A 24,376-nucleotide genomic window follows, 5' to 3' on the forward strand; every position below is an offset into this window, starting at 1 on the left:
TGTGTCTCTAAGCCTGAAAAGAGGGATTCTCTCCAATCCTATGTAATTGGGAGAGAGGACTCCTGTGATGAATGAATGCCTTCTCATAATGGGACCGTGACACTTGTTTTAGGGATACCTTACTCTACAGATGCCTCCTGGTGCCAGACTTGTGGCTTATTCTGGGCTTTGTATCTGGCTCTGGGGATGGAGGTGCAAATTGACAAAAGACAGCAAGTGCATCAGACCTATCGTGAAATATCAGGTGTGCCAAACCTTCCAAAGATAAATTTTATGATTTTACTTTGCTGGTAAATATGCAATTGTAGCAGACATAACAGAAGTTAAATGAGAGGTATGACACTGAAGGCATATAAAGTCATTCAACAAACATGACTCTCAGAGTCCTACAGCTTTGCTTCTTTCAGGAAACCATCCAATTAACTTTTTTGCTATGTTGATAATTTTCTGATTTTTTAAAGAGATCTTTGAATAGAATAAACAGAGAACCGATACTGCACTTCTTTCTGGTCTACTTCTGTATAAAGACTAAATATGATTTGGCTCACTGGGAAGGCACACTGAATTAATTTGCTTTGGCTCTGAATGCATTAAGACTCAAGAGTCAAGGTGTCAAGATTATGGAAAGGAACACACATGCACCCACACACCAGTCCTGGTTTACAGATTGTGGACCAGGGGTTGGGATTTGCCTTACGTAGAGGTGAAGTCTTACAGAATCATTGACCTCAGGGCAGCCTGGGTGGCTCAGCGGTTTAGTGCCGCCTTCAGCCCAGGGCCTGATCCTGGAGACCCGGGATCGAGTCCCACATCGGGTTCCCAGCATGGAGCCTGCTTCTCCCCTCTGCCTGTGTCTCTGCCTCTCTCTCTCTGTGTGTCTCTCACGAATAAATAAATAAAATCTTAAAAAAAAATCATTGACCTCAGAGTTGGAATGGGTTTTGAGACCAAATGGCTAGTATTGTTAAATGAGAAAGTGAGAGTTCATGGAACTTGCTGGAGTCTAGTACCTGGGGCGCTCAGCTCCTGCCCCATCTGCGTGCTGTCTCTCAAGAAGGCACAGAGTGCTAAACCATCCTAAGTATTGTAATCAGGTGAAATTCCATCTGATATTCATCTACATTGGCAAATAACATCTCTTAGAGTATAAATATTCTAGAGACTATTAACATACACTAGTTGCTGAGGCTTAGAGGGAGATAAGACTGCTTTTCAACCTAATAGCAGCAGCTTGTGCCTATGAATGAGCATTTGAGTGATGGCAGGATAAATAATTGTCATTGCTTTCAAGGAGGCAGTAGTCCTGGTAGATGGATGCAGTAGGGAGGTAGCTGGAGAGTGTGGAACAGAGGCATCTGAGAAGTGGGCATTGGGCTGGTAATTCATGTGGGCCTCGGTGCTTGCAGCCTTTCTGAGGTTAGCCTGGTAGTGCCATCTTTACATGGAAGGGGTACCACACTCATTTTACATTTCCTGAGTACCAAAGGGGGGACATCATTGCTTTAGCTTCGTGGCTGTAGTTCATGTTCTTTCTCTCGCCACCCCCCCCCCCACCATTGTATGTAATATTCTGTTCTCACACTGAGCTTTTCCAATGTTTTAAAGTTAAGCTAGAGCTAAAAATAATTTTGTACTTGAATAGTTCCTTAAAAATTAAATACCAGAATACCAAAAGAAAACAGAATCTTAATAGAAGCCTTACTGTTTGTTCTCAATAATTCTCTTTTATTTTAGGGCATCCTATGGAGGATTACGGGAATGCTGGGTTTTGTTTTGCATGTTCGCACAACACAGGGAACCATCTGCTGCAATGAACTTAGGAAAGTCAAATTGTATGTTCTTTGGGGACCTATTTAAGAAGTCATTAGCTAAAGACAGATTGACAACACACTTCATGCGGTTTTATCAATCTTGTCATGGGGAGTCTGTTATGGAGAGTGGTCTGAATTCATATGCACCCTGTTTTTAGTCTACAAGGCTCGTATGAACGTTAATCCTGCTATTATTGGAGAACATCTATTAAAGTAGCCTGATCACTTAGAATTTCATGTGGAGTCAAAGTTAATCTGCAGTTATATAATAACTTATAGTTAGAGAGTTTGCCAAGTATTAATGAAGATGCCGGAAATTTTTGTTTTTAATTACTCAAGCTGATTAAATACCTTCTTTTCTGTGATGCTTATTTGTTGACATTTAAAAAAAAAAAACAGTTCTGAGTGTGGGAGAGTCTTTACATTCTTTTGGGCTGGAAAGGACTGGGTACTAGTAGGGTTTTTACTCCTGTTATGAAGTGAGTGACAGATGAAATCAAACATGGCACAAACGAGAGAAACCAGAGGCCCAGAGGGGTGGGTGCTAGAGCTCCCACTGAGCTTTGGTGGTTGAGAGGCAGGGATGTATAGGCACATTCTGACTTGAAATTCTCCTCACGCCCGGCCCAAATCACTTGGGAATTGAAGAGGTCTACGAGGGAGTGCTGGTGCTTACACACGGTTTGTAATCTCATTGTGGGACACTGAGGAAGAGAATCCATTCTCATTGGAGATGGACACATGGGTACAGGCAGGTCCAATACCCCAAGGAGAGCCAGGATTCACGACCTAACTGGTGGGAGAGAATCCAGTTTTTTGACCACTGAGTAGATCATACTCTTTTTTAAAAATTAGGTTTATTCCTGCTATTTTGATTTGCTATAATTTTGAGGTACACATATTAATAATTAATCAATTAAACTGATCATTCCCTTACAAACTGTTTCCCAGTGGTATGGGTGTGAGCTTTTGATGAGCTTATTTATGGACATGGAATATAAATACTCTAGCTTACAGTTTAATTAACATGGCTTCTATAAACTCTAATTGTGCCTGTGCTCTAGGTAGGACTCTTCTATCGTAGTTAATAAGGAAGGGCATCCACAGCATCTGTACAAATCGCTATAGCCATATGGGTTAGAGCAATACTGAGTGGACAGTAGTCCAGGTTAATTTCATGGTGATACCTGGGGCTTTCAGCAAGTTAAATGACACATCTTGAGGTCATCATATCTCAGTGTGGAGTTGTTTATTTACTTATCCATGTATACAGGCTTTTAAGACTTGACTATCATTTACATGAAGATTGATACCAGTGAAGACAATTAGAATCAGCAAATCAAACTCAGTGGTAGTAAGGCACAACCTGAAAAATGTAATGGATTTGTAGTTTTTAAGAAGAGAAAGGGATACGATTTTTTTTTCTTCCCCATTAAGGACCATAAAGAGTTGGCTATTTAACCATGTAGCATGCTCCCTGTTTAACTGGTTATTGGTGTTACAGATATAAAATGGAGAAATTGTTCTCAGTTCTTGTCAGCTCCTCCATCATTATCTTTTAGGAGAGTGTTTCTCAAAGTATCGTTCTTGGGCCCCTTTAGGTGGTTTATGAATTAATGTTTGTATCATTGGACTATTTACTTCTGTGCCTGGTATGAGCCAAAACTTTACTGATATGGTTATTTAGAGATGAGTTTGTTGATGTTTCAGCATCATCTGTAATCTGGTGAAACTATTTGGGCAGCTAAGATAAAGGAAAAGTGGTGTCCAGGGTAGGAGTGCTTCTACAAGATGTGCAGGACCACCGGCTAGGGCAAGGTATCCGCCACAGAAAGAATGGACACTTGGCTAGTATTGGCCTGGAACGGAATGGCTTTCCCACATCCACAGGGAGCCTTGTGATGTAGGTGAAAGTGAGGAGGTGGGGGAAAGGTGGAGATATATTTATAATATATACAGTCCTGTTGCTTGGGAATGCTTAGAGCCTAGCAAGTAAAGAAAAATGCTCTCCTCCCAAAGTGATGTTTTGGCATAGCCACCAGCAGGAAGGAAGCTGAGCAAAGGAATGGCAGGGAAGCAGAAAGAAAGAATGAAATGAAAATTCACTGATAAAGCATTATTGTGTAAGTACGGGGGTGTAAAACAACACATTTCCAGTTCGCTTTGATGGAAATAAATGTTATTTGTGAAAACCAGGTTCGGAGCCCCCACTATCACATGCCAGCATCCATCTCCACACTCCAGTGCCCGGCTCTTCCTCTGCCACCCAGAGGGAAAATTCTGTTTCCATCTCCATTTGGTAGCTATCTAAACAATGCTGTGTATATTTGAACAAATCATGACCCCATGTACACTGGGATCGCATGCTGCAGGAGGGCCGAAGGCAGGGGAACACTAGAAGGGCGGACACTGTCCCTCTCAGGACCGCTGAGGGCCTGTTGTTCCAGTGACCCGCCTGCCGCTGCCGGTGGAAATGTCTGTGTGGTTCACCTTCATGATGGAAACTGTTGGAAGATTTTGGCCTGGGATGTATTGACACTTAGGCCCATGAAGGGACAAGTTTCTACACTTCGATCTATCACTGCTGCTGAACATTTTTGCTTTTAAATGATCAGAGTTGATTTTAATTAGTGGAAGGTGTTAAATGAAGTAAGAATTCAAATCTTGCATTTTCAATCCAGTAGGAAACCTCGCACTCACTCCCCCTTGGTAGGAGGGTTTTCTTAAGGCATGAGGTATATTGACAGGATGTTCGAATCTCTGGATCTGTACGCACTGTGTCTTTATCATACTCAAAGTACGCCGAGTATCTGCTTTTCGTTCAGATTAGTGTATTCACATTTTCTCTATGGTACCATAACTATTCATCACATTTTTACAATCATCAGTGAATCGACACAATCGAAAGCGTCCCGACATCATCTAAAGGGCCATCTCAGCTTAGTCGTCTATGATTTTTTTCCTTTCCCAGTAAAGAGAGTCTTTTCCCCATGCCAGCTCGTTCCAAGTAGCTCCTTTATATCTGTTCCCTGCCCCCTTCAAGTGGTCCGGGTCCACGCCAGCAGGGTCAGGAAACACCTATGACTCCCGACCGGGAGACACATGAGCAGCTGGTGCTGCCGCACCGAAGCCGAGCAGACACGATCTGAGAGAAGCGGGAGGAAGTGGACATCAACCATGCATAAAAACCTTATGCAACCGAACTGGGGCCTTGTAGTCATCACTCGTCTTGATGATATTTTCTTCTTTTGAAACAGTAAGATGAACCCATGCTCAAAACCTTGTTTTCTAAAGCATTTTGAAAATACAGCTGTTTATGTGGCACTTCAAGACAAGTTGGCACAAAATGAAAAGTGACATTTGGTCTCTGGTTGTGGAGGAGCGATGACCTGTCCCTCCTCCGTGGGCTCGGGGCTCCCGAGTGCCAGGGGGCTCAGGGCCCAGGTGGGGTTTTCAGGAGGGCGTCCTCGTACTGGCTGCTTCCGGGCGCGGTGGTGCCCTCGAAGGGTAAGCCCTGTTGCTGGTAGCCGTAGTTGACGTTGCCACACGGGAAGTGACGCAGCCTGAACAGAGGCACTTCCTTCATGCTGGCAGTCAGCGAGGATGGTTCTAGGAGCAGAGAGGCACCTGGGAGTCTGCCAGCTGCCACGTTAGGTGGGACAGTACAGCTTCCCTCACGCCCCAGGTTCCCCCTGTCGTGGTGCCCCTTCGTTGCTGGAGGATTGTTCTTTTTGGTGGGTTTCTCTGTAAACCATGAGCCGTAAGTTGGGTTCCATAGGCTGGTGGGTTTGTTTCTGGATCCCTGGACTTTGTGCAGCTCTGACGCTGGGTTGGACTGAGAGAATGCCATATTCACGTGTCCTCCTTCCACAGCTGGTCCCCTAGTGACTCGACCAGAGAGCTCCGCAGCCGTGGGCTTCTTGGCAGCTTTGCCAGAGGAAGTGGAAGGCAGGGGAGGCGGGGCAGCTGGATCTGGCCCTTCCTCCCGTTTAGCTTGTGGAGGAGAGACGAGTAGAGGAGGAATTCCCTCAGGGTCTTGGGGCCTCATGGGCACCTTCTCCTCCTCTTCCATGAGTGGGCCATACTCTACGGGCAAAGCAGTGTTGATCACATCTGGGTCCTACAGGCAGGAGAAACAAATGGATTATGATGTTGAATCACAGACCAAAACTGCTGGATCTGGAAGCTGATACCTTACTGATGGTCTCATCCAAACTGATTTTACACGTGAGGAGACCATTCAGTGTTGATTGGGGATATTTTAATTCAGAGGCACCAGGGAATAGGAGATGAATAGGAAATCATCCTTTTATCGGGCCCTGGAGGAGGCGCTATCAGAGGAAATCAAGAAGGCTCAGAGGACCAGCTGCCCCTGAGAAGAAATGCCGGTGGTGTCCTCCCTGGCGGGGGGTGCTGCCCGCCTCTCCTGCTCAGGCTGCCACAGCTGGTGGACCCTGGCCTCTCCCCATCTCCTGGGAGCTGGGGTGGCCTCCAATAAAAAACTGCTGGGTTAAAAAAAAAAAAAAAAGGACGTGGAGGGGAAGCACTCGTCTAGAGGTGCCAGGTGCTGGGATGCAGCCAACCAACTGCCTGGCTTGGGTGTGTGGGATCAGGGAAGACTTTGCAGGGAACCACCTTTGGGAAAATCTGACAGATTCATGGATTTAAAAAGATTATAAATCAGTTAAAAAAAACTTATCCCAGTCTGTTCCCAATAAACTCCCTGCCACTGAAAAGAAAAATCTGGGTGTTTGACTTCAGGTCGGCGTGTGTGTACACATGAGGGACGAGGGGAGGGGAGGAGAGACACACTGTTGGCTCACAAGGTTTCTCTCTTCTCTTCCTAGCTACCTTCCATTTTCATATTTGGATGGGCTACACTTGATTATCATGTTTGCTGTGTTACATCATCGTATCGTTCTGTGTGCAGAAAACACAGTGGTTCTTTATCTGGTCTGGACCTGACCAGGCCCTTTGTGAAGCCCAGGAAGTCCTGCAGTGCTATGAGGAAAACCACTTACAAAAACAACTTTGTGCTAGATCATTCTTAAAGCAATGGATATATAGAAAAGCAGAAGCAGTTGCCAGAGATATGAAGAAAATCTGTGGAAGGAAACTCAAGCTTGGGGGAATTTAATTCTTTAATATTTTATGCAAAATGGGAAAACCATTGCGTCGGTGTAGCAGAAGAGCACTTTGGTCCAGTATTCATCAGTAAAGAGTATAAGAATAAAAATACCTTCTGCTTCTCTTATTCTTTAGTTCCTTCCCTGTTAATTATTAATCTCTATGGAGACTCATTAGAAATATGCTTGTACAGAATTACCTGCTTTTAAGAGGGACGTTATCCACTTGGGAGAAAAATGACTCCAAAGTATATGTATTTAAGTGGGTATATTCTATTAGAATTACAACATAACAACCTAAGATGCCATTCACTGAAGAGCAAGTTTTCTGAAAGAACCCTACATAACTTGATAAATGAAGTCCATCTAGATAAAGGCCCATCTCCGCACTTCTGAGCTGAAGTTGCTGGAAGAGCAGGGCGGGAGTGCTAGGAATGAATGATGTGGCTTGAACACGTATTTGGCTTCAGTCACAACCAGGATGGGGCGATTTGGGGAGGTAGTGGTGCCTGGCCCGACTTCTGAAATACTCTCTGGAGTTAGATATCCTGGCAGAATGAGAGCCAAGGGAGGGAGAGAGGCTGATGTGTGGAGAGGAGATCCTGCCTGCGGAGGGAGGGAGGGAGGGTCCCCGGGGAAGCTGGTGGTGCAGGTGCAGGGGCTCCTCTGAGGGAGGGGACGGCCCCCTCCACTGACTGGTGGGGAAGATGGTGAGAACGGACGTCCATGCATAGACAAGAGGGTAATGAATTCTCAGGCTCTCCTCTCTTGAAGTAGGAGGCAGGGTCTGCTAAAATGGTGTAGAAAGGGAGAATTTCGAGTTATTTCTGAAGGAAATGGGAGAAGGATCTGCATAGGGACCAGTGGTACTGCTAGGAAACCGTGAGGCTTGGAAAACCTCTCTAAGCCTCAACTCATCTGGAAAAGGGGGATAGTTTATGTATCTCCCTGAGGACAAAATGAAATAGATGAAAAGTGATCTGTATATTTAGATGCTGTACTAATGCTATTGATAATGTTAAAATTTCTCCAGCTTACTTTGTTCCTCCCTTGAATCCCTCTAATATTTATCATTGAACCTCCCATTTAACAATTATATACGATTAATTATTTCACATTAAAAAAAAATTATTTCACATTATTATCTCTCTAGCCACACCATAAGCTATTTGAGAGCACATGTTTCCCATATTTCTCTGAAGCTCCAGTTTTGTCTAAAAAACCATTACCTACCCAGGAGGCATTTAGTTTAAGCCTTGTGATTTGAACTGATTCCCTAATGGTATTGGGTGTTCTGCAGCTGTGTCATGTTGTTGGCAAAGGAAGAGGTAATAATTAGCATTTATTTACAAAATGGGCAAACCGAGGGACCAGTTGTCTTACTATAGATAAGCAATCATCCTCGTGATTATAACTCACATTTTCTGGCTGGCTTAACTTTCATTTCACAGTTTGGTATTTGCCATCTTTTCCATATAAATGCTGGTTCAAGGGGGAAAATGTTTATACCTGGGTACAGTATTCAATCCTCTCCAAAATAATGGCAAAGTTGGGCCTATCTTCAGGCTGATGTTGCCAGCACTGGGTCATTATCCGGTACCTAAAAGAAGAGTAAATACGCTAATTAAAACTAGGAGAACAGGGATGCATACATTTTTCCCAGCATTTTTCTAAGGGGGACCAGAGGAGGCAGTCTTTGAGTGACAACTTATCTAGGTCCCATGTGGTTGGCATCTGCTGCCCTCTGCTGATGGGCCAAGGAATCGTGCCCAGGTGTAAAGGTACTAGAACACCAAAGCTCATTAACAGACATCCTGCTGTTAACGTGAAATCTGGCTCCTCTCCTTCCATTTCTGAATTAAAGTCACCTCTGGGGAAGAATATTCTAATTATATTTCCCTTCTGCCTTGCTTGTGCGAAGGAGGTGAGTGATGCCAGGCAGGACAGCAGAAAATGCAGGGAATGGGAATATTTAAAGGAGACTTAAGACAGATGGTGTTGGGCAGCAGGGGTGGAGTCTGGGACACAGATTCCTAGGAGGTGTTGAGGAGTGGGAGCCTGGTGAGTCCACAGTCTCCAGCCAGACAGTAGATAACTTTACAGACGTGACATTACTGCTTTCGAGGACTTGGAAGACTGACCCGCCTCACAGAAGTCACAGACACACCCCTATCCTGGGGTGTATTAAAAGAGGTCAACCCCTCCATCTTAAAACAAAAAATGCATATGTGGCTGCAGTATTTTTTGAAAAGGAAAACTGTCCCTATCAACTTGTAGAAATGTTCCTAAAAGGGTCATACACAGGCCCAGGACAGTTCTTAGGTGGGTCCATCCGTCCTCCGCTGGTGACGAACTCCAGAACTTCCTGGTTGCTTTTGCTAGGGTATGGCATGTATCCAAGAGAAAATATTTCCCACAGCAGCACTCCAAAGGACCTGCGCACAGGACAGAAGATATCATATGGGTACACGTATACACAAGTAGGCACGCACACAGATATATAGTCCTACAGGGACACACATACACACAGATGTAAAATTTAAATTCTATTACATATCTTTCCACAATTGAGAATTCTTAATATGGAGAAAAAAAAAACAAAAAAGAATGAGAAAGTAGCCACATGTGATGCTCCATAAAAAGATAACCCTTGTTAGCATGTTATTTTTTTGTTCCAGTCAAGTTTCTATACTTCGATTTCTTTTACATAATTGCAGTTATATTTCAAAAGCAATTTTGAACCTTGACTGTTTTTGCAATTTCCATTATAGCATAAGCATTTTCTGTGCTCATAGAAACATCTGAAATGGCTATAAAACATTTCATTGAGTAGTTGTGCCACAATTTGCCTTATCATTTCCATATTGTCTTCAATTTTAAAATTATTTAAAAACTGTAATGAATATCTTTCAAATCTGTGATGTGTTTTTTAAAAGGACAATTTCCTTAGGACAAATTCTTCAAATTTAGGATTAGGATAATCTAGATAATCTAGGATAATTCTAATTGAATTACTAGATCAAAAGAATGTAAACACCGAAAAATTCTTGGCACATCATGTCCACTTCCACACTCCAAACATGTCAAGCAGCCAGCATTGTGCATCAGACACTCTCATCAACATTGACTATTCTAAAAAATAAGAACTTTTATAGATTTTAAAGTAAAAAATGGTAGAATCTTTTAAATTATGTTTATTGACTTGATAAATAACACGGTTGAGTGTTTCTCAAGTACTTATTAATTCACTTCCTTTTTTTCTCTATCAATTGTGTATCTTTTGCCCATTTGTATCTACATATTGTTTGGGTATTTATCAAGTTTCTTTTTGATTTTTAGACATACTTTATTAGAGATGTTAACCTTTATCCAAAATTGAAATACTTCTATCAATTGCTTTCTAATTCTACCAAGTAGTCAAATCTATTTTTTAAAAAATTTTGTGATTTCCTCCCATCTGTTTTATAGATTATGCAATCCTCCCTTCACCAAAGATTAGATGAGTGTTTGCTGTTTTCTTCTAAGTTGTATTTGTTCCTCCTCTCCAGCTGGATCTGAGAACTTAGTTTGGTGTATGGTGTGAAGTAAGGGTTCTAAACTGAATTGTTTTGCAGTCACTCTTCTAATACTATTCATAGAATGCTTTTCCCCTTACTATTGACTTGTGAGTAAAAACAGGTTTCCGGGCTCTCTATTCACTTCCATCTGCTTCTTGCATTGACACCATTCTGTGTTATATTTTGTGTGTTTATGTTTTAATATCTGGTAGGCACTTTTTTTGATATTTCTCTTTTTAAAGAAATATAGTTGAATTCTCATTTATTATTTGTTTTAAATGAGCTTTAAAATGATGCTATCATGTTTCAGAATCGCCTTTCATATTCTGACAAATTTTTATTTTAAACCTTTAATTTCGTTATTAGCTTTTTTAGCAAAAAAAATGCCTACTTTTGTTTTTGTCTTTGGTTGTAGTGTTTGAATGTTAATAAATATTCTATCAAAAACTGTAGGGAACTACACCTCCTCCATCTCCGAAGGAACAAAAAGTACATCAGCTCAGCAAAATTTTAAAGTCTCTTGTGAGGAGCATCGAGCAAAGATATTTTCCATATTTTTCAGGTGAGAAGGCTGAAGCAGAGGTTATTATACAATTAATCTGAGACAGACTGGAATACATTATTAGATCTCTCAGCTCTGCTACCTACAAATTGCCTGGTACATATATAATTATTTTTCTCTGTTTGGTGGTTTGTCTTCCTCCGAGGCAAAACAAAATGAGCAAAATCATGCAAAAGCCTGGCAGCAAGGCCTCAAGAGTTCCAGCTGTTTTCTGCCTGTCTACATAGCTAGAGAAATAGATTGTAGTATCCTTTGAGAGAACCAGCATGGAGATGGCAAATAGATGTTTATTTTCTTGGTTTGGAGTTCAAAGGAGCAAGAAGTAGTGTTGGTCGTAGAGCTTTGATAATTTCAGGTAAGGAGAGTTGTCAGATTTAGTGAATAACCATACAGGACATCTAGTTAAATTTGTTCCAGAGAAACAAGAAAAACTTTTATTAATTTTTATTTTTTTAAGAAAAACTTTTAGAATATAAGTACATCGCAAATATTGCATGGGATGTACTTGTACTAAAAAATTATGCACTGTTCATCTGAAATTCAATTTTAACTGGTAAACTTTTATTTTATCTAGCAACCCTACAGATCAAGTAAATCTATATTTTGTGTGCCAGATGGTTCTTTAATCACCTATAAGCCTGTCTTAGAAGGAGCAATAGGGCCCACCGCTTTGCACTAAAGCATTCAAAGTCAAATAAAAACAAGTATTAAAGAAAATCCCACTTTCCTCCTCTTGGCATTAAACTTGCTCTGCCTGAGATTATAGAAACAGGTTAAGTGCTTGCTGATTAAATTATTTAAAAAAATGTGAATCGATGAAGATAATCTGATGAAAACGTTTTAAAATCATGAATTGTGCTGTGCTTAGCAGTCTTTTAAAGTTACATTTTATTTTCCCTTGTTCATAACCTGGAAGATTGTCTTGAGATGTAGTAGAGGGTAGAACACAGATTTTGGAAAAAGGGGACCCAGAGCTGTATGGTTTCCAGTTATGGAATGAGTGAGTCAGGGGGATGAAAGCAGAGGGAGTAGAGTCAACAGTACTGTTGTACTAACGCTGTACAGCAACCGATGGTAGCCATGCTTGTGGTTAGCGCAGCATAGCATGCAGACTTGTCCAACCACTGTGCTGTACATTAGGTGTCGACTATACTTCAAGAAACGAAAAAAAGATTACAATGTTGTATTCAAATACCCAGCCAGCTGATCCCACTGTCTCTTGTAGTTCTCCTGGGAGCTTCAGACTCACAGATCAGAAGCCCACTCAGCATCTCCACTGGCCTGTCTTGCAGGCATCTCACACTGGACTTGTTTAAGAGCTCCTTCCACACCCAGCTCATCTCCTCCGTTCTCTCTAGTGGCAGCCAGCTAGGAGTTGTCCTTGATCTCACTTTTCCACACCTCCCGCTCCACAGCCCATTTTTGTTAGTCCTATCAACCACCCTCAAGACAGAGCTTGAGTCCCACCACTGCAAATGGCTTTCCCTGCCACCACTAAGCCTGGCCCCTCTGTTCTCTTATCTAGAAGTGGGCAGGATTTCCCCATCTTCACCTATCCCACTCTCGTCTCTTTTCATTGGCAGCCAGTGATATATATATATTTAAAGATCCCGTCAAACTCTGGTTCCAACCTTTCAGGGGCATCCCATTGTGCACTAAATAAAGCCCACATGCCCTAACCTGGTTCCCCTGGTCCTCCATGTCTTGCCTCTGCCGGCCCTTCTATCTCGACTACCACTGACCCCCATGCTCACTAACTCTGGCTTTGAAGACTTGTTTTCTTTCTTCAAACAAGTTCATCTTGTTGCTGCCATTGACCTTTTATACTTGACTTTCCCCTCAGTCTGGAAAGCCTTTCATGTCTTTCCATCTTTTTGCCATCCAGGCATTGGACCGTCACCTCCCCCATGGAGCCTTCTCTACACGAAACTGTATTAAACAGTTTCCTCCCTCGGGCCTTCCACCCCTACACTCTTGATTCTCTGCTTTTTGTTTCCATGGCACTCATCAGTATCTGAGGTTATGCAATTTACCTATGTCTTTAAGGTTATTTCCTAATTGGAAATAATTTAATAATTCCTCTAAGAAAGAAATGTAATTTAATTGATACTTATGTACCTAGATGTTAAACTCTTATTTGTGCCTGTCTCCTTTTCTTTTGGAAGAAATGTAGTAGATACAATCACGTCTCACCCCTCCATCCCCGCCTCCTTCCTACCTCCCTTTTCCCCATTGGAGTTAGAAAGAAGTTAGAAGTTACAATGTGTAAAAAGCATAACCAGTAAAGAACCTGTAATACATACTTGATTTTTGTATTGTAAAATTATATATTATGACATCCCATCCCTTTCTGGAACTTGTCTTTCTTTCACTAAAGGCTGGGTAGAGATTTATCCAAGTTGATTACATGTAGATTTAGCGTGTTCGTTTATATTGCTAAGTAGTTTTCCAGGACACCAGTAAACCACAGTTCATTCCATCCCTCATTTGAGGGATACTTAGGTTGCTCTGTGCTTTTTTCTCTATTATAAGCAGTGTTGCAAATGAACATCCTTGCCCAAGTCCATTGTTGTCAACCTCTGTCTAATGTAGACACTTGGAAGTAGAATTGCTGGGTCATATGATAGACATGTGTTCAGGACAATTACCTAATTACCTAACTTACTATCCGCAACCTGGTGTGGGGGGAATCACCTGGAGGGCTCCTTAAAACACATTACCGGGCCCCACCCCTCGAGTTCCTGTTCCATTAGGCCTGAGGTGGGGCTAAGAACCTGTGTTTCCAGCATTCCATCATGTCCCGGGTGCTGCTGGTGCTGCTGATCTGAGGACCACACTGAGATCCACTGGGTTTGGGAAAGTCAGATCTCAGTGACTTAAAACAACAAAGGATTCTGCTCACATAGTCCAACATGGGTCAGAAAGGGGGCTCCGATCATTATGGCTCCTCCATCTTGTGATGTTATCTTGACACAGGCTTTCACAATTTGGAGGACTTCTGTCCATTGTCTTCTTGATTTCCTGTGTTGCTGTTGAGAAATTCAATGCCATTTGGATTATCTGTTTTTATCTCTGACCATTTTTTACCATGGTTATTTTATTTTTCTCCTTAGAAGCTTATGGAATCTTGATCACCATTGGTCTGAAATTCCATGATGACATTCTTTTGTGTGGTTCTTTTGATCCACTGCACTTGGCACTTGCTGAATGCGTTCATTCTGGAAGTGTATGTCTTTCTGTTCTGGAAAATCTTCTTGAATTATTTCTTTGATGTTTTTATTCCCTTCATTTCTTCTGTACATTCTTTCTGGGATTCCTATTTGTCAACTAATTGGACCTAATGGTCTAATCTAATCCTCCTAATTTTTTTCCCCTTTCTTTCCTATGTATCCCATCTACTTTTAGTTTATTTTATTTTCTAGAAAATGTATTCAACTCTTTCTTCCAAACTTTCTGTTACTTTTACATATCTATCATCATGTTAAAATATACATTTCTTGATAACCATTTTAGATTGTAAATAAATGATGCAGATAATGCACAGAGTTCCCATATACTCCACATTCAGTTTCCCTATTTTTAGCATCTTATATTCATATGGTACATTTGTTACAATTAATGAGCCACTATTAAGGCGTCATTATTAACTAAAACTTATAGGTTTATTCAGATTTCCCTAGGTTTTGCTGAATTTACTTTTCTTGTTCCAGGACTCCATTAGAATATCACATCATATGTAGTTGTCATGTTTCCTTAGGCTACTCTTGACTTTGGCAGCTTCTCTGGCTTACCTTGTTTTTGATGATCTTGACAGTTTTGAGGAGTATTGGTCAGGGCTTTAGTAGCATGTCCAGTTGGGATTTTTCTGCTTTCCTTATGATTAGACTGGAGTTGTTGGGTGTGAGGAGAAAGACCACAGGGGTTATATGTCACTTTCATCACATCAGATCAAGGGCACATGCTATGAACATGATCTATCACTGCTTGACCTTGATCACCTGACCTGATGTTCCTATGTGCAGCTCACACAAGCTTCAAGAGACTAATGCTCCATCTCTTTAAGGGCTCTCTCCTATTCTTATTTCTAAGAACTTTTTTTTCTCTAAAAACTGTGTTTGAAATACTCCTTTGTCCTTACATTATGGTGGCAATAATTTATCTTTCAGAGGTTATTACAGGTTTTAGAAGTTTTCCTAAGCTTTCTGTATTTTTCTTCCTCAAAGTTCCTCTTTATATGATTTTTCCTTCAGATTAGAATCGTTTTTCAAGCATTTGTTGGTTCTTGGCTGGATGTTCATATTTTATGACTGGGACATTGCAAATCCATTGGGAAGCTTTTACAGATCTTGTCTGTAAACATGTAAACATGCAACTGGCTTGCATGTTTCACTGGGTATATCCATTTCCTGTTTTTTCTGTAGTAACAAACTGCCACAAACTTAGTGGCTTAAAACAACAGAAATTTATTTTTTCACTGCTCTGAAGGCCAGACATCTGAAATCAGTACAGTATCCTGGGATAAAAGGTGGATAAAATCAAGGTGTTTGCAGAGCCACACTTCCTCCAGAGGCTCTAGAGGAAAATCTATTCCTTGCCTCTTCTGGCTTCTTGAGTCTTCCAGAATTCTTTGACTTGTGGTCACATGTCTTCCACCTCTGTGTTTACACTGCCTCCTCCTCTCTGTATATGGAATCTCCCTCTACCTGCTTCTTATGAGGACCCTTGTAATGACATTTAGGGCCCACCCAGGTAATTTAGGGTGACCATCCCACCTCAAGATCTTCAACTTAACACATCTACAAGGACTCTTTTTTCCTTATAAGGTAACAATTATAGGTTCCTGGGATTAGAACCTGATATGTTTGGGTGGCCATTACTTAGCCTACTACCACTGGCAGTATCTAGATTTTTCTTTTCATTGGTTAGCTTCTCCAATGAGGAGTTCTCTGATCAGCTCCTACCTGTGGCATGTTCTTGGTGCTGAACAGAAGAAGGCGGCATACATTTTTAAGTAGGTAGACTTAAAATATATATCCCTATTTATAGTAGAAAATTCATCCTCCATGATGTCTAATGTCCCCAAGACCAGAAAGGCTTTCATTCAATCTCTTCACAGAGGGAACCCCTGGTTTTGTGTGATGGTAGGGGAGAGATGGGGGTGAAGGAATGAGCCAAGGATCTGGTTATTTTTAAAACATATCTGTAACTGATTTTCCTGTCTGCAGCACCTCTACTTCCAGCGGTATCTGGCACCTTCAATTTCTGGGCCTTTCTGGGGCTTTCAGGCAGAGTGAACAAGGATGTTTCTGGACCTATATGTCAACTTTCCAGTCTCCTAAGTAAGGTATCACTTGTCCATAAACTTCCCAGTTTCCAAAATTTTGTCATTGTTGTCATCTTTGTCTTTGTGGGTTTCTACACAACTGAAATGATTCCCTTTAGTGTTGTGTGTGGGTATGCATGTGTGCATGTGTGTGTGCATGTGTGTGCATATGCACACCTGTGTGCATGCACGTGAGTGTATTTTGGCAGACAGCACAAGTTTAATCTGCCACTTAAAATTATATGTTGCTTTTATAGACATTATGTAATAAAGTATGGAGATTTCCTCAAAAAATTAAAAACAGAACTACCTTAAGATCCAGCTATCCCACTTCTGGGTATACAGGCAATGGAAATAAAATCAGTATCTTGAAGAGATAGCTGCATTCCCAAGTTCACTGCAGCATTATTCATAATAGCCAAGATGTGGAAACAACCTAAATATCCATGGACAGATAAATAAAGAAAGAAAATGTGGCACGTATATATACAATGGAATATTAGACTTAAAAGAGAAGAAAATCCTGCTCTTTATGGCAACAGAGATGAACTGTCAGACCTGATGTTAAGTAAAATAAGCCAGACACAGAAAGACATATACTGCATGATCTCAATTAAGAGGTGGAATCATAGAAGCAGAAAGTAGAAGGGTGGTTGCCAGGGGCAGGAGGAAGGTGGACATGAGAGATGTTGGTCAAGGAGCACAAAGTTCAGTTATTCAGGATGAATAAGTTCTGGAGATCTAATGTACAGTGTTTTCCACCTTATTTTTAACCATGGAATGGGTCTCAACACCACTAAATCTGGAGCGCTTTTGTGCCAATATTTATTTTCTCCTTTCTTCTGTTAATGGAGAGAATTTCATTGATCAATTTTTCTAATCTTAGCTCAATGTGTCATTCCTGGGATAACCCCAACTTTGTAGTTAGGTGGAAAAAAAATCAGATGTGTGTCTCAATGTGTAGTCCCCCTGCCAGTGGCATCAGCGTCACCTAGAAACTTGTTAGCGATGCAAATTCTCAGCGACTCCTAAACTCCCAGGGTGGGGAGAGCAATCTGTGCTCTCCCAGGCCTTTCTGCTGATTCTGATACATGCCAGCCTCTGACAGTCCCTGTTGTAGAGGTGCATTGACTCATCTCTTACCCTTTCCCAGGAGAACGTGGGAGCACTGGGCCCAAGAGCAGTAGTGTGAGGCCCACAGTGAGACCCACAGGAGGGTAGCAGAAAGACTCACCAGGTGTCTGTTTTAGAGGTAAAGATCCCTTCCATGAAGGCCTCGGGAGGCATCCATTTGACTGGCAGCATTGCACAGCCTCCTTTTCGGTAGTAGCTCGCTCTGTGGGGGAGAAGAGGAGACCCAAACTTGGTCCTGGAGATGGCTCCGAGTGGGAGCTCTGCCAGTAAACAACAAGCTGTAGCCATTACAGGACTGAAAAGAATGAGGGGTTCATGTGGTTCAGGAGGAGAGCAGAGGAACACAGGTCATTGTTCTTAAGTTAAGAACTTTGGTGTCATTTAATAGGAGGCAGCCTGCTGGAGGCATGAAAAGAAAGATCTATGCAATGACTACAATATCCAGTAGCAGGTGGGTAGATTTTCCCAATGGGTTTCATGTATTATAACTCTCAATGATAACGATACTCCAGCCTGTGCCTGATAATCCTAATGGAAGATCCGACTTGGAGGAACTTGGAGCAGGGCCTATGTCTTGTTTGGATCCTCTGTGACCCTCACGCAGTGTTTTGCTCAATATAGGCACTTAACAAATAATCCTGAGAGCTAGAGGGGTGCTGCCTCTACTCCAGCACACCCAGCAGAACACAGGGCTGGTGGCAGAGCTGGCTCCAAAGATATGAGTTTTTATGATTATTAGTTTTTATCATGAGCTGCATTAAAGACATCACTGACAAAAACTAATGAATTAGCTCATACCTTTTTTTTTTTAAGATTTTATTTATTTATTCACGAGAGACACACACACACAGGGAGAGAGAGAGAGAGAGAGAGAGAGAGAGAGAGGCAGAGACAAAGGCAAAGGGAGAAGCAGGCTCCATGCAGGGAGCCTGACGTGGGACTAAAATCCCAGGTCTCCAAGATCAGGTCCTGGGCTGAAGGGGGTGCTAAACCGCTGAGCCACCCGGGCTGCCCTAGTTCATACCTTTGAAGCCAGCTCTATCCCTAGCCCTGTGTTTTCCTACTGGGGTGTGCTTAGGCAGGCAGCTCCCCACTAGCTGCCTAGATTAATTAATTACTTCAATAACATGTACAGTGGTCCCCCCTTATCCATGGGGGTATACTCCCAAGACCCCCAGTGGATGCCTGAAGCCACAGGTAGTACCAAATCTTATATACACTAGCTTTTACTTACACACATGTACCTATGATAAAGTTTAATTTATAAATTAGGCACAGTGAGAGATTAATGACAAAACTAATAGAACAATTATAACAATATCATGTGATAAATGTGAATGTGGCCTCTCTCTCAAAATATCTTACTATTCTGTACTCACCCTACTTCTTGTGATGATGTGAGATGATAAAATGCCTATGTGAGGAGATGAAGTGAGCCTAATGACACAGGCATTGGGATGTAAAGTTGGACTGCTATAAAACTTCCGCTGGTATGTCAGAAGGAGGAGCATCTGCCTCCAGACTGCAAACAATTGAGACTGGGAAAAGAGAAAACGTGGATGAAGGGGGCCTCCTATACCGAGTGTTTACTCTGCTAAGTGCTGAGGACATAAATTATAGTCTCTCTCACCCCAGCCTACGGTTTAGTGGAAGAAAGGCACACAGACACCTGAGTGTAGAACAGTGCATACAGTGATGCAGGTGAGTACAAAGCTCAGTGACACGGAGGTGGGGCTGAGGTCCAGGAAGAGTTTCTCAGGCAGCGGCTGGTGGGGTTGAGTGGTGAGGAGCTCTCCTGGAAGACCATTCCTGACACGTGAGATCACACAGGGCAAGTTGGGGTGGTGAAGCTTAGGGCCAGAGAGTGTCAGAGCTGAGGATGGAGAGGAAGGGCCCAATCATGGAGGGCTCGCTCGCTAAGTCTTGCTGCAATATTTGTATCTTAAACCAAGGGCAAAATAAAAATAAATAAATAAATAAATAAATAAATAAAATAAAAAAAATAAATAAATTTAAAATAAATAAATAAATAAATAAATAAATAAATAAACCAACCAAGGGCAATCTTGCGTATTCTGAGAGAGGAGCCAGAGGGGTGCTGAGACTCTGAGAAGTTAAGAGGAGAGTGGAGCACCCAATCTACCCTGGAGTAATGGGGTGCCATCAGCATTCCTACCTGTGTTGATCACAATCAGTTCTCTGGGGGCCTCTGGGGCTCCCCCTTACTCTCCAAGGAGTGAAAGCTCCATGTGACCATCTCTCCTCACTCCACGCCTGGATTAGTGGCGGTGGGGGGTGGTGTAAGTAGTGACCATGCAAAAGAGTGATTTGCTCAGCTCATGCAACAAGTCACAGTTGTAAATAATCAGCTGAAAATGAAACTAGGGGTTGGGGTGAGAAGAGTAAGGTACATACAATAGAAGGGTTTTCTTTGTAATTAGAAAAATTATCTTATTTTTTTAATGTCCTTGAGAATAGGACAGGGAAAATGAGATGAAGTTGAGCTAAGTACCTATGGGCTTTGAACCACCCTTCTGTGGTTCCTGGTGTAGAGAAGACCGGGGAGCTGGCCCATTATGCTGCTTGTTCAGGAGTGCTCCTGCCCAAGTCCATTTAGAATTCCTGAATATTGAGGAGAGGCATTAAGTAAAAGTTTACTGAGAACTTTCTCCATATCAAATATCCGGGTTACACTGTGTCTGAGAACATTCTGGGATCAGGAAGTTGGAACCAGAAAGACAATGTACTTGAGAACCTGGTGTCAGTGACTGCAGTGTGATCCTAGAATTAGACCACCAGACATGGGCACTAATTAAGATGTTGTATGTCCTGGAATGGGACTTAAGGAAATGTTAGGTGACAAGTTGACAGCATACCAGAGATGACTTAGGGCATAAGCATCCACATCCCATTCTCTTGAGGGGATGGGGCTTCGCTAGGTGATGGCCACCTTTGCTCACCTGTAGATGTCCCGGGCCATTCCAAAGTCTCCAATCTTGGCCACTCTGCCAGGGCCTGGACAGGTTAAGAGGCAGTTTCTGGCAGCAATGTCCCTGGTAAGAAAAAAGGAAAAGAGAAAATACACTTCCTAATTTTATTTCCAGGAGGATAAACATGTAATATTCATCACAAGGATTTTCACCTCTAATCTGATGTTCAAATAGTTCCCTTCTCTGCCCTCTATTTTCTTTACTACATCATACTTCAGTATGAGAGGAATAGCTCGACCAATTCCAGCCCTCAGAACTAATAGGCGAGTGGAAACAGATTAGGGAAGATGATTGAAAATGTTTAATGGGATAATAATAATGAAAGTAATGATAATAGGAACTAGAATGTATTGGCCTTTTATTCTGTGCTAAGCATTGTTCTAAGTGTTTCATGGGTAATTATCACAACAACCCTAGAAGATACAGGGTGCTATTCTCATTTTATTAAAAAACTTTAGCTAAAAGAAGATCATATAGGGGCATAAGAAATGCCATTTGGCCTAGGCTACGGTTTTGTACAGATTGCTGTTGGTTTCTGCCAGTTGCCTGAGGAGTGTCCTGAGACAGCATGACTTCCATGATACTAAGTTCGAGCAGTCAAGGTATTCTCCAATAATTCTAGTTGTCTTTTTAAATAAGCTACTATTATTCTTACATCCATGATTTCACTAAAGCCTTTGCTAGGCTGTATGCATCACAGCTCTGTGGCTGAAGAATGCTTTCTTTCGAGTCATAGGGTTATCATGTCCTCTTTGCTGTTGTACTCTAGATGGCCTGTTTTCCTATAGCATGCCTGGAAGGCATGGTCAAAGCTCTCCAGGACTCATCAACTCATCAACTGCTTACCCATCCTTGACATGCATGTGGGAATAAAGGATGCATCCAGAAGAAGTCTGGAGTGGGTCTGTAATAATACTACAGTCCTGGACAGAAAAAAATAGGAGTACTTCTTAGGGAGTACAGGTGGTGGTTTCATATTTTCATCTGGTTTCCCAAAGGTCTTGATCTTTGGTGGAGAAATAAGGACACGGAAAATAAACAAGATCTGGACTGTGGGTCATTAGGACAGTTAAGACACCAGAACAATGAGTCAGAGTGGGAGATGGATGTTGTTAATGTCACTGACCTGATGCAGAAGGTTTCAGTTGAATTTTGAGGAGCAATGGTGCATAAAATGCCCTAATAAAACTACAAAAGCATAACATATATGACATCAAAAAGAAGAAAAATAGTAGGATATATAGCCATTGCTTCTCAAGAGAAATATACTGAAGTAGACCAGAAACAATATTTATATCTCCAGGAAGGTCTTTACGCTGATGTGCATGAAATGGTTGCTTAAAAAAGTGATCTTGAATTTAATGGCAAGAAAGTGAATGTGATATCATAGAACACACCAAGAATTGGTAGAATGACCCATAATTCTTGAAATGGCAATAAACCATGTCCAAAGGAAACAGGTCTAATAGAAAAATGGGAGCCTGTGAATCTGGGGAAGGAGTTCCACTTTGAATTCAGGAGGTGTGCATGCAGGGGAGCCTGTGAATCTTGAGGCGGATGCCAGGGGAGGAGAGAGGATTAGAGGTCACACTGCTGTGGGAGTGTGCCACAGAGCTCGCAGCCAGCGAGGAGGTGTAAAAGATGATTTCCTAATGCCAGTTACCCCAGCAGAGAAGCTTTGATTGGGACAGACAATTGCTGCTGGAAGTTGCCTTTTGCTTATAAAGCAGACCATCTGATACATTCCTGATTTGATCTTTGACAATTTCATTTCTCTAAAAAAGATAAAAGTAGCAACAAACTATTACTCTGGGATCTAATTCTGACCTTTGGTAACTATTTACAGATGTGGAAGTGATAGGAATCTTGAGAGAATGTGATCCTGTTATCTCATTATCTGTAATAACAGAGCACTGGAGATAGTCCAAATATATCATAGCTCTAGGAAAGCAGATTTCAAAATGTCAGAGGAAAGAAGAATGGGGTCCCTTAGCTGGAGACTCCGGATGCTCGGTGATGAACATGGGGCAGAGATGAGAAAGCAGAAACAATCTCGGTGAGAAGGGAAGGCAGGTGTCCGGAGTCACCAAGGTGACTGCACAGCTTGCTCTCCAGTAGAGGACACAGACAACAGGTGGAAAGATGGCTCTAGCCAAGGATGAATTCCAAGAAGAGCACAACCTTGTCCCGTCTGAGCACCAATAAAGGCCAGAGCTGAGATTTATGGAAAGTTTTGGGCACAACGAAAAGGTCACGAACAAGGACAAGGCTACCTGGGGCTTTGAAGCAAGGGCATAGCTTTGGAGGGGAACCTGAAGGATTGGTCTCAGCTCCTTTTATTTCTATTAAGCACAAGACCTACAAGTTGGGCAGAGTCAGGATCAAGAGGAAGATCAGAAAACCAAAGTGATGGAGTCACAGTGAAAGGACATGCTGGTAGGAGTGTTTTTTGCCTTGTTTGAGGAAGGACTTTAGGAGCCTAGGTGAGTGCATTTCTTGGTCTTTAATTTCTCCATTTTTATTAGAGCAGAAAGCATAGCTTGCTCTCTGCTTACATGCTTTTCCATTTCTGAACTCATACAACTTCTCTCATTTCCTGCTTTGTAGTTACATATTCTAATTATTATGAACATGTCTTACACTCTTTGAAGACATGGGTTAAGAAGTGATTGTTCATTCACCAGGCTGGTATTTACTAACTGTGAAGCATATCATTAGGAGGAGCTTTGCAAAGAGCCTAACAGTCTATTTGACTTTTCAGATTTCAGAATCAAGGTGTCAGCTGAGAAAGTCATCAACATGCACATGGAAAGAAATATGTATAATCTATCATGTCTGTAGCATTACATGTGGGTTTGATGTCCCAATCAAACACCTATTTAAACATAAGGATCCTACAGAGTAGAAGAAATGAAGTATGGAAGCAAAGAAAATAATCATTCTGCTTCATTTCAGAACATTTTAGAAAAAAGTTTAATGTATCCAACAGACATTAATTGTGCCTCACAATATACCAGGGTATGAAGATGAATAAAACAGGGTCCTTGCCTTTGAGTTACCCAAAGTCAAATATGTGAAAATATGAACTCCTCTAACTTCCCTTAAAGAGTTTGGTTCTCTAGATGGGAAAAATGTTAACGTGATGGAGGCAAGAATCCCCGAGGCGAAGTGGTCAAGGGCAGCTCATCTAGATCTCCAGCACTGGGATGGATATTTTATGATATCCATTTTACATATGGGGTAAATGAAGCCCCGACAGAGTAAGTAATTATCTTAAGGACAAGTGAAGCCGAGTCATCCCAACAAGTCTGGAGAGAGACCTACCATTCTACTCTGAAGGGGGTGGTGGGGATCTGGGCTCTTGAGACATGCAGGGGAGCGTGCAGAAGGTAGAGGGAAGAGCAGGGTCACGTAGACTCACCGGTGGATGAAGTGATTTTCCTCCAAATACTGACAGCCACAGGCGATGTCCTGAGCCACATGCAGAAGGTCCAGCATGGCCAGGGAGGAAGGCTGGTTCTGTGGGGAGACATAAGCGATCCACTGACAAGACGCTCATGGGGAGAGAAGATCTGAAACACAGGCTTCAAGCTGAGGTCTCAGCTCTGGCCGCGCATCAGAAATCACTCAGCGGCTTTAAACACAGATGCCCGGGCCTTGATCCAGACCAATGAACCTGCCTCTCTGGGTGGGCCTAGTGTTTGCAGGGGTCACAGCACCCCCCTGGGTCAGTGCAACGTACAGCCAGGGCTGAGAGCCCCAAACTAGAGCAGCCCAGGGTGGGCCAGGACAGGTTGGCTCCTGTCCCCTTTTCATTATTTTGCACATTTTTCCACCTTAATCTTGACATTCAAACCTCCCCAAATTATAAAC

At 42.2% G+C, this 24,376-nt stretch overlaps 2 protein-coding genes across 13 annotated transcripts in view; one reads left to right on the plus strand and one right to left on the minus strand.

Annotated features, from left to right (window-relative positions):
* Positions 1-16,414, plus strand: part of CLIP4 (CAP-Gly domain containing linker protein family member 4) — a 100,192-nt gene extending 83,778 nt beyond the window's left edge. For 5 of the 12 annotated variants that reach the window (XR_007403159.1, XR_007403155.1, XR_007403157.1 and 2 more), the window contains 2 exons: positions 1,735-5,545; positions 6,659-7,065. Coding sequence is in view for 6 of the 12 variants with exons in the window: in XM_049095938.1 (XP_048951895.1) it covers positions 16,282-16,399 (118 nt within the window). In the remaining 6 variants the exon portion in view is untranslated. Of the gene's footprint in view, positions 1-1,734; positions 5,546-6,658; positions 7,066-10,947; positions 11,153-16,281 lie in introns of those variants that run through there. The other 7 variants (XM_049095937.1, XM_025454269.3, XM_049095941.1 and 4 more) reach the window with 5 other exon arrangements.
* ALK (ALK receptor tyrosine kinase) overlaps positions 3,044-24,376 on the minus strand; it is a 680,397-nt gene continuing 659,064 nt past the window's right edge. Inside the window, exons 24-29 of the mRNA XM_035700451.2 lie at positions 23,925-24,022; positions 20,474-20,566; positions 17,614-17,715; positions 9,238-9,372; positions 8,447-8,537; positions 3,044-5,931 (exon numbers count right to left, since the gene is read on the minus strand). Of these exons, the coding sequence (XP_035556344.2) occupies positions 5,245-5,931; positions 8,447-8,537; positions 9,238-9,372; positions 17,614-17,715; positions 20,474-20,566; positions 23,925-24,022 (1,206 nt within the window). The 3' untranslated portion in view covers positions 3,044-5,244. The remainder of the gene's footprint in view (positions 5,932-8,446; positions 8,538-9,237; positions 9,373-17,613; positions 17,716-20,473; positions 20,567-23,924; positions 24,023-24,376) is intronic.

The sequence above is a fragment of the Canis lupus genome, chromosome 17 (assembly GCF_003254725.2).
Source record: "Canis lupus dingo isolate Sandy chromosome 17, ASM325472v2, whole genome shotgun sequence".
Lineage (NCBI taxonomy): Eukaryota > Metazoa > Chordata > Mammalia > Carnivora > Canidae > Canis > Canis lupus.